Consider the following 11321-nt stretch of genomic DNA (forward strand, 5'->3'; position numbering starts at 1 on the left):
AAGCTGCCCTTTTAGTATTAACATACTTCCTCTGGCCCATTTTATATGTCCTCATTTTCTTTTTGTCCGTCCCAAAAAGAATGTCATATTTCCTTATTTGGTAACTATTTAAAGATACAATTTTATTTTTATCCTTATTAGTCTCATTTAATTAAAGATAGTAGTAATATATTTTTTTATAAAGGACAATTGTCATTCCTTCTTAAACTTTGTGCCCGATCAAAATATGCCGCATAAAATACAACCGAGGAAGTATATCTTTTTGATGTGTTTTCAGTGTTACTCCCACTGTTCACTTTTACTTGTCACTAATTTCCAAATTGTATTTCTATTTTTACTTATCATTTTTGACATATCAAGAAAAGACAACTTTTTTTTCCTATTTTACCCTTAGCATTAATTGTCTTTTCTCCAAATTAATTTTAAAATACAATAGAAACATCATTTAATGGGGGTATTATGGTAAAATAACTGTATGTTATTAATTATTTTTTAGTAAATATGTCAAGTTAAAATGTGACAAGTAAAATCGAACGAAGTAATTATATTTTTGTTTATTAGAGCAACTTTTGGGGAATTTAAATTGTTCAAGAAGAGTAATATCATTCTAAAATTATAAGGTAAAGGGGTCTATATGTAATAGCTAGATCTTTTGGGGGCTAAAGTGATATTATCCTGTTCATTTTTTTAGAAGATGATACTGCTCAAATACTGACCAACTACCAGAAAAGGAAAGAAATTGGCTCTTAATGCTACAGTATCCATCATCAATGGAGACATAATGTTAAGGCAAAATTGGAATTTAATTATTCAGTTGTGAGAAAGTGAGATTTTTTTTAAGCTATTGTTCAAAATTAATCTTGATGTATTACAAGTTTTATTTGCCTGAATTTTTTTGGGTAGTTTGCATTTTTTTCTTATTGTTTATTTAACCATATGTTATCAGTGTTATATTTTAGCTTATCTTGGAAATTTGGGTAGACAGAATTTTAAAAAATTGCTAAAGATTTCATTTTTACAAATGTTATTCGTGTGTGTAAGACAAGGAGCCTTGTCGTAACTGGTAAATATGTTGTCGTGTGATTAGAAGGTCATAGGTCCACGCTGTGGAAAGAGTGTAGACTGTGTATAATAGACCTTTGTTGTCCAGTTTTTTCCTGGGACCCAACACATAATGGGAGCATAGTGCACCGGACTGCGCTTTGTTTTTGTCTTTGTGTGTAGTAAAATTATTAAAAGATTTAGTCTTGCTTGGAAATTTGTGATTATCTATGAGAAGTATTTTTCTGAATTATTGCGGATAGTTTCATCCATGTGATCAGGGGGTCACGAGTTCGAGCTATGAAAATGTGCTAAATATGGTATTTTTGTTATTGTTTTTCTCTTCTTCTATCTTGATGTAGTTTTCTGATTTTATGGTACGCCGCACGAATGACTTGAGCTAAGTGACTCCACTAAATTAATATGTACTTCATTCATCATCTCAAAGAAGAAAAATAATTGTATTTTGACATTTCAGCAAAGGATTTTGTAGTCATAACGTCTGACAATACAAACCGTTTATAGACATCATAATTTTTTGAACTCTATAATAAGAATTCAATTTTTGTTAGAGTTATTAGGGCCTACTTTATGCTAAACCTAACTTGGTGGCTACTCTACTCTAAACCCTTAATAAAGAGATTAATCATCTCCCTATAATTTCATAAACTCATTGAATATTACTTTCTTTTTGATAATCAAATATATCAAGAAGATGCATAAACCCTTCTTTTATGGAGATCAAATTCAAATATTTCTACGTTCAAGAAATATGTTATTAACGGCCTTTGAATTAAATAGAAAATCCATATCAAATCTAAATCTTCTTACATTCAAGAAATACGCTACTAACGACCCTTGAATTACAAAAAAAATCATATCAAATTCAAATCTTTTTACATTCAAGAAATACGCTAAAAATTCATATCAAATTTAAATCTTTCTACATTCGAGAAATACGCTACTAATGGTCCTCGAATTACAGAGTAAAATAAAGAAAGAAGAATCAAGGGAGTAACCGAAATATATCCATATCATTTATCAATAAAATACTTATTTTTTCATACTTTATTTGCATTGTGACTGCAATTTGTTTGTCACTGTAATCTTTATTGCAAACAGTGTTAACAATATGAAAAAAGAATACAATTTACTATTATATATAAGGGAGGATCTCAATTTTCGATAGTCCTCAAAAGGATTGATGATGTTCTTTTGCTAAATATTTTTATTTTTGTCCTTATTCTTTTTGTTAAGACCATTTCCACTTGTGTATTTGTAACTGATTTTTTCTTGCCACCGGTTGTCTTTTAATTAAAATTTCCTTTATTTTAAATTAATAATTATTTTTTTCTCAAAAAACATATTTAGAAATAACTTTTCACATAAAATTAAAGTTAGTAATGATTTTCAACTACACCCTTATAGTCACTGATGTTCACTTCTTAAAAAAGATATAGTACTCCCTCCGTTCCACAATAAGTTAATTGTTGAATTTCGTCACACATGTTAAGAAAACAAAGCAAAGACATAAATTTATCATGTTTTTTCATTTTTACCCTCTTCAAAAAGCAAAAATACATGATACATCACTCCAAGTGTACATTTAATGGAGGGTAAATTTGGAAAAAATTTCCAACATCTACCTTGAATTGTGAATCATTCACTTATTTTGAAACACTAAAATTACTCCAATAATTCACTTATTGTGAAACGGAGGGAGTATTAAATAGGATAACTTAATCAATAATAAATAGTACAATGCCTTAATTATTTTTCTTAGCAAACATGAAAAAGGATAAATCAATAATTAGAGTAGAATGAATAGAATATTTTTAAAAGGTGTTTAAAAAATTAACACAATAAGTAAATGGACTGAATGGAATAATTGGTTAATGTAATTTAATTATTATTTAATATCCTTATAGATCACGATTAAGTTAGTTTGTGTAAAGGTTCTAAATTAATGTTGTAACTATTTTTATATATACTTGAAGTGATTGAAATACTTTGTTGTATTAGATGAAAACAATGAATTTTTCAAGTCTTGTCACATGAAATTATAGGTGAAAATAAAATAATAAATATTAAAATAAATTTATTTCTATTTATAACTGATAAATTTTGTACGAATAAATTCATTAAAATCAATATTTTTCTATTTTTAATCATCATTGAATTATAATTATTAAAATATTGTCATGTTATTTTATTGAACGGGCATCTCAAGTTAAATTGATGACATTAATAGTTGTCATATATGCTGAGGGTTTAGCATCTTGCATTTTTTCAATCGACGACGCCGACGAAATTAAACTATCTCTTCGTGTTTTGAAGATTCTGGCGATAGCAGAGAACCACCAATCTGCCGCCGGTAAATTACTTGTGTCGGCCACTATAAACACGTCCCGATGACCCTATCAGTTTCGACGACCCCATCAGATTCTGGCGTAATCGTCGTCTTTTTCTCTCTCGCTTATTGCGCCAACCACTAAAACGATAGCGGCATTTTTGACGGCCTATCTCTGTGGCCCAACAACCACATCAGTTTTTTGTAAGTGGTCAATTTTTGGCAATTTGATCATAGCTTTTCTTTTCTTCTCTTTTATTTTATTTATAAACCTGTTCAGGTCCGTACTTCAGGCGGCGACATCAAGATTCTGGTGTCTAACTCATTTTTTCGGCGACCAACACATTCTTCGGCGACCAAGTACAGGGATACGGTACCAGCAGTAGGGTAAAAGTGGTGGCAACAAATTTTGATGACTAATTTCTGCACTAATTTGACAAAATTCGACAAAACGATCAAGAAAACGTCTTTCACTGTGTCTTCTCGCAGTATCAGGTGCATTCATTTCAGTCTTCTCTAGTTTATTTGGTATATGCTTCTTGTCTCTTTTTCTATCCTGATTTCTTGTCTGATTTTTTTAATTATTCCTGTGGGATTATTGGTTATGGTTTCTCTGTAACTTAGTAGGTGTTTGTTGCTTGTGAGTAGTATAGTACTTGTTGTTGCTTGTGAGTATCAATCCTGCTTACTAGTTTTTGTTTGCTGATTTAGCTGTTTTTAGTCATACCCTTTTCCTCATCGTGTTTTTTTGGCTTTTTTCTTCTTCATTTTCTTTTATCATATCCTTTTGAATGGTGGTTGGGGAGATAGATGAAGGACTAGGGTCATGTCATAGGTCGAGGTTGGGGTCAGGGTCGAGTCTAAGTTCTAGTCTTGGGTTGAGGGTAAGGGATAATAGGGCTAAGTTGGATAAGGGTGCTTATAGGTTGAAAGTTGGGTCCTGGAACATAGAGATGCTTCAAGGTAAGTCTATAGATCTGGTGAAGATTTTTGGAAAATTGAGGGTTAGTATAGCGTGTGTCCAAAAGACTAAATGGTAGGCACTAAGGTAAGAGATGTGGATGGATATAAGTTATCATACTCAGGTAGCATGAGACATAGAAATGAGGTAGGTATCTTAGTAGATGAAGAACTTAGGGAGCAGGTGGTAGAGGTTAAAAGAGTCAGTGATAGGTTGATGTCTATTAAGTTGGTCACGGGAGAAACTACGTTGAACGTTATTAGTGTTTATGTTCCGCAATTAGGTTTGGACGAGGAAGAGAAAAAAGGCTTTTGGAGGTTTTGAATGAGATGGTGAGGGGCGTCCCGTGCACAGAGAAACTTTTCGTAAGAGGAGACTTCAATGGGCATATTGGGTCTTCGTTGAGAGGTTATAATGATGTGCATGGAAATTTTGATTTTGGGTAGAGGAATAAAGGAAGTGGTTCTCTTTTGGATTTTTCTAGGGCTTTTGGGTTGTGGATAACGAATTCGAGATTTTCGAAATGTTTCATAGTTCAATGGCCAAGACTCAGATAGACTTTTAGCTCCTTAAGAAGAGTGATAGAACACTATGTAAAGATTGTAAAGTCATACCTAGAGATAATATTTTGACTAAACATAAGTTATTGGTGATGAACTTGGTAATCAATAAAGGCTGAAAGAAGAGTGTGGAGGTTCGGCCTAATATTAAGTGGGATAGCTTGACTTTAGCTAATTCTTTGAAGATAGGGGAGAAGTTGAGAAGCAGGGGTCTTGGAAAAGTAGAGGGGATGTAGATAATATGTGGGGGACGATTGCCGATTGCATTAGGGAGATCGCTAGAGAGGTGTTAGCATCTTGAGAGGTCGATTTGGCAAACATCGAGGGGACTAGTGGTGGAATGAAGAGGTTAAGAGGAAGGTGGAGTCTAATAAGGTGGCTTATGCTAAATTAGTTGAGAGCAAGAATGATCAAGAGAGGCGGATGAATAAGGAAGAGTATAAGCTATAGCTAGGTGAGAGGCTAAGTTAGTGGTTACAGTGGATAAAATGATAGATTTTGAGAGCTTGTATATGGCTTTAAAGGAGAAAGGCAAGTATAAGTGCATCAAGGTTGAGGATGGTACTATGTTGGTTGAGGATGCCCTCATTAAAAAAAGATGGCAGTCCTATTTTCATAAACTTTTGAATGATAAGGGGGATAAAAGTTTCGTGTTTGGGGACTTGCAGAAATTGAAGAGTGTCACGACTATGGTTATTGTAGGCATATCGAGGTTAAGGAGGTCAAGAGGTCTATTCACAGGATGTGTCGAGGTAGGGCGATGGGGCCATACGATATTCTAGTAAATTTTTAGAACGCACTGGCGGGGCAGGTTTGGAGTGGTTGACAAGGTTCTTAACATTATTTTTAGGGTGGGAAGGATGCCTGAAGCATGGAGATGGAGTACAATGATACCATTGTAAAAGAACAAGGAAGACATCCAAAGTTGCAACAACTATAGAGGTATTAAGTTGTTGAGTCATACTATGAAGATTTGGGAAAGGGTGGTAGAGTTGAGGTTGAGAAGGAGCGTGATTATCGTTGAGAATCAGTTCTATTTTATTCTAGTTCGCTCAACTAATAAGGCCATTCACCTTGTGAGGAGATTAGTGGTGCAGTTTTAGGACATGAAGAAGGACTTTCACATAGTGTTTATTGATCTTGAGAAGGCTTATGACAGAGTTCCCAAGGAGATTCTCTGGAGGTGTTTGGAGGCTAGAGGGGTGCCTGTGGAGTAAACTTGGTCGATTTAGGACATGTATAATGGCTCAAAGACTCTCGTGAGGACGATAGGTGGAGATTCAAAGCATTTTTTTATTTTGGTAGGGTTGTATCAGGGTTTGACTCTTAGCCCTTTTTTATTTTCCTTGGTGATGAATGTTTTGACAAGACATATTCAAGAGAAGGTGCCTTGGTGTATGTTATTTACTGACAATGTGGTACTGCTTAACAAGACTCGAGGAGCAGTTAATGATAAGTTGGAGATTTTGAGACAAACCCTTGAGTCTAAAGGATTTCGGTTAAGTAGGACCAAGACGGAGTACTTGAAGTATAAGTTTAGTGATATGTCGTAGGAGGCTGACATGGTTGTGAAGCTAGACTCTCAGGCCATTCAGAAGAAGGAGAGTTTCAAGTATCTGGGGTCTATGATTTAAGGCAATGGTGAGATTGACGAGGATGTCACACATCATATTGGGGCTGGGTGGTTAAAATAAAGGCTCTCTTTGGGTGTTTTATGTGATAAGAAGATGCCCCCGAAGCTTAAAGGGAAATTCTACAGAGTGGCAGTTTGGCCGACTATGTTATATGGAGAGTATTATCTAGTTAAGAACTCCCACATCCAAAAGTTGAATGTGGCGGAGATGAGAATATTGCGATGGATGTGTGGCCATACTAGGAAAGATAAGGTAAAAAATGAGATTATTCGACAGAGGTAGGATTGGCCTCGGAGGAGGACAAGATACGAGAAGTAAGGTTACATTGATGCGAGCATGTGATGAAGAGGGACTTTGATGCTCCAGTGCGAAGGTGTGAGACACTGGCAATGGATGATTTTAGGTGGGATAGAGGTAGACCGAACAAATATTGGAGGGAGGTGATTAGGAAGGTGTGGAGAATGCCGATTAGGGTAGAGGGTTAGGGGTTGATAGTGTATCGGTAACAATAGGGGAGCATTCTTTATTTGTGTTTGAAGTTTCTTGTTCGTGGTGTTGAGTGATGTCTATGATTTCGGATAGATAGTTTTAGTATTATCTTGTGACTGTAGTATTATCTTATTGCTAGTGACGTTAGTTTATTTTGCATACTGTTCTAGTTTTTTTGCATTTATGTTTTGTGTTTGTTATACTGCTATCGGTCCTAACCCAGGGATCTGTCGGAATTAGACTCTGTACTTCATCTTAGGTAGTGGTATGATCTGCGTACACTCTACCCTGCCCAGACCCCTCTATGTAGGAATCCACTGGGTATGTTGTTATTGTTGTTTTTGTATCATGTTATTTTATAAAATATTAAATTACTTGTGGTCTCTTGTTATATTCTAATTCTCCTGTAATACTTTCTTCCCTACAAATAATATTTTTAAAAAATTATCCAATTATGTGATTAAGAACTTTAATAATTATAAATTTTTTTAATAAAATATATTTAATATATCGGTCATTAAATTATATTAATTATAACATCAAAAATATAATATAAATTATATTTTAAAATTTAATTATTATTATTATTTATATGTAGAGCTGTTTGGATCCGAGCTTAATACGGAATACGGATTTAATGAAACTAGCATTTATATATTCTAGACAACTTATTTGTCCCTTTTAATCCAAAGTCCCTATAGTACTACTATAATTTTCTTGAATAGCATAACTATGTTCATCCATATTTGGGCCCTAAAAGCGGTCCATCAAACCACTTGAGAAAGGCTACAGGGTCATCTATTTGGTAGATTGGTTTTTATGGGCCTTCTTTGGGGTCTCGAGGGTTATTCTATGTTAATAGGAGTAAAAGTAAGCTACACCAACTACTAATATTTGAATATTAACTATGTAGGACTTAATTACCTGCATAACTCACTGCTAAATCAACTACCAAGCAATACGTTAATACAGGCATAAATAATATATAGATTTCCACATCGATAATCCCTACAGTACAAAAACTTGTATAACTCTAATTGTGGCTCCTTTGTTATTTACTTTTGGCTTCTTAGGTTTAAGTGGGTAAACAGATGGAAAGAGAAAAGAAAAAGCTCTCACATCTAGTTTCCCTAGAAGCACATTTTTAGAAGAAGGGCGCTATTGAAGCAACTCATTTTCAAATTCGAACAATCTTTTATTTTGTTCCTCCTCAGAAACAAAGCATGAGTCGGGGCAGCCATTTCCTTTTCTTACAGCAGATGAAGAACAAGGAGAACACTGTAATTTTAAAACCAGGCTTTAAATCTCATAAACAAAATAAGAAATCATGAGAGAAAAAAGGGAAAAACAAAGTGCAAAAAGACCTCACCAGTACTAGGATACAAAGGCTGAGAGAGAGGGGAAGAAGGGTTATATGAAAAATGGAACGAATACAGCAGTGGCAAAGCACATCTATCAATTTTTTTTAAAAACACACCAGCTACATCACCGATGTTTCAAAATCAAGGCAACTTTTTGTACTATCCAGAAAAAAAATTCAAAGTTTGAGAGTAGGATTGTGGTTGTCTTAACTGCGTAAATTATTTGCCCTCTTAAAATTGTGTCCAATTGAAAGAAATATAAAAATGAAGATTTTAAGAGGGCAAACCAATTTACGTAGTTAAGACAACCTCAGTCCTACTCACACACTTTGAAATTTTTTTCTGAACAGGATAAAAAGTTTCCTTGATTTTGAAACATCGGTGATGTAGCTAGTGTGTTTTTAAAGAATATTTGATAGATGTGTTCTGCCTCCATTGTATTCGTTCCATTTTTAATATAACCCTCCTTCCTCTCTCTCTCTCATCCTTTGTATCCTACTACTGCTGAGGTCTTTTGCACTTTGTTTTTCCCCTTTTGCTCTCATGATTTCTTATTTTGTTTTTGAAATTTAAAGCCCGGTAATTACAGTTTTCTTCTTGTTCTTCATTTCCTGTGAGAAAAGAAAATGGTTGCCCCGGCTCATTATTTTGTTTCTGAGGAGGAACAAAACAAAAGACTGCTTGAATCTGAAAATGAGTTGCTTCAACAGCACCCTTCTTCTAAAGAGGTGCTTCTGGGGAAACTAGATGTGAGAGTCTTTTCTTTTCTCTTTTCATCTGTATACCCACTTAAACCTAAGAACCAAAAAGTAAATAATGAAAGGGCCTCAATTAGAGTTATGAAGATTTTTTTAATTTAGGGATTATCTATATGTTATTTATGCAGGTAGTAGCATATTTTTTTTGTAGTTAGTTTAGCAGTGAGTTATGCAGGTAATTGAGTCCTACAAAAGTAATTCACTATGTTAATAGAAATATATGAATTTGAAAATAGTAGGCTTTGAAAATTTTAAAAATAATTCATTAGTTTAAAATTAAAAAATCATAGTTGGAAAGACCTAAAACATCTCTAATTATATCATAAATTTATATATTTCAAATATATTTAAATATTAAATAAAATATACTAATAATTAAAAGATAACTTATAATATTAGTAGTGGTAGAACATACATATCTACTACTACTACTACTACTACTACTACTACTACTACTACTAATAATAATAATAATAATAATAATAATAATAATAATACATCATTTACTTTCAAAAATATGTGGTTGATCTCAAATATCTTTTTAATTCAATTATAACATTATAAGATAAATCTGCATTATGTTGGGATAATAGACTGCAAAAACTGTAAAGAGCAGAGGTTGAAAGTAAGAGGACTCAATATATGCTGAAACACAACTTTTTCTGTTTATATATAAAAAATTGAAGATAAGCCTTTATATAGACTTATAAAACAAATAAACCACTAAGTTACCAACTATCCACTAACTAAGCAACTAACTCCATTATCTGTTAACTAAAAATATACTGCAGCATGATTGCTAACAATCCATAAAAATAGAAAACTACTAACAACTTGAATTTGACTTGGTCATACATTGAATTAGTCTTCAATACTCCCCCTTAATTCAAAGTTACAGACACCAAGAAAAGCCCTAAATTAAATAAACTTATCAAGAGTTCGTTAGTATATCAGCTAATTGCTTATGAGTGTTGCAATGCTTCAGTATCATTTCCTCTTTTGCTACCAAATCACGAATGAAATGAAAATGGACATCAATGTGCTTAGTTCTTCTGTGAAAACTTGGATTATTTGTCATGGAGATCGATGCTTTGTTGTCATAGTATATCTCTGTTGCACTTTCTTGCTTATGCTAAAGTTCTGCTAGCATCCTACTAAGCCAGATGGCTTGATGAGCTGCTGAAGTTCCTGCAATGTACTCATCTTCTAAGGTTGATAGCGTTGTTGTAGCTTGTTTATTTGAACTCCAAGTCACCACACCTGAACCTAAAGTGAAAACATGAGCTAAAACGCTCTGTCTATCGTCCAACGAACCTGTATAGTCACTATCAGTGAACCCGCATAATCTAAAATTGGAAACTTGTGAATACCAAATACCATAGTCCATAGTTCCAGCTATACAACGCAGAACCTTTTTTGCTGCTCCAAAATAAACCTTTGAAGGTTGTTGCATGAACCAGGAAATGACACCAACAGAGAATGCAATATCGGGGCGAGTGTGGGTTAGGTAAATCAAACCTCCAACTAGGCTTCTGAAACTTCTAGCATCATCCATCTCTTCTCCTTCATTAAGCCGCAATTTTTCACCAACATTCATAAGTGTAACTGCAGGTTTGCAATTAAGCAAACCAAATTTTACGAGAAGGTCCCTAGCATATTTCCTTTGTGATAGAAATATTCCATCTTCAGCTTGATAGACTTCAAGGCCAAGAAAGTAATGTAATATATTCATATCTCTCTTGTTTACATACAATGTGGCTTCATTCTCACTTCTCATATATCCCTTTGTCTAAAGATACCCATCGATTTTGCTATACCAGGCTCGAAGGGCTTGCTTCAAACCATATAATGCCTTTTTTAGCTTGTAGACCTTTGTTTCATCGCCCTTATTTATGAAACCCTCTGGTTGTGCTACGTAGACCTCTTCTTGTAAGTCTCCATTGAGAAATGCCGACTTGACATCAAATTAATAAACTAGCCATTATGACTGCGCAGCCAATGCTAGAACAAGTCTAACAGTTTCAAACTGAGAAACTGGAGAAAATGTTTCTTCAAAATCTATACCATATTGCTGCGCATATCGTTTTTCCACAAGACAAGCTTTATGCTTCTGTAGGCTCCCATCCACTGCAAACTTTGTCTTGAAGATCCACTTCAAGCCAATTGC

General features: G+C 34.0%; 1 protein-coding gene across 1 annotated transcript; it reads right to left on the reverse strand.

Annotated features, from left to right (window-relative positions):
• Positions 1 to 10286: 10286 nt before the first annotated feature.
• Positions 10287 to 10931, reverse strand: LOC107876317 (secreted RxLR effector protein 161-like). The gene has a single exon (XM_016723265.2). The coding sequence runs from the start codon at positions 10929 to 10931 to the stop codon at positions 10287 to 10289; it is 645 nt and encodes a 214-aa protein (XP_016578751.2).
• Positions 10932 to 11321: the final 390 nt, after the last annotated feature.

This window comes from Capsicum annuum, unplaced genomic scaffold (genome assembly GCF_002878395.1).
Source record: "Capsicum annuum cultivar UCD-10X-F1 unplaced genomic scaffold, UCD10Xv1.1 ctg4256, whole genome shotgun sequence".
Taxonomy (NCBI): Eukaryota; Viridiplantae; Streptophyta; class Magnoliopsida; order Solanales; family Solanaceae; genus Capsicum; species Capsicum annuum.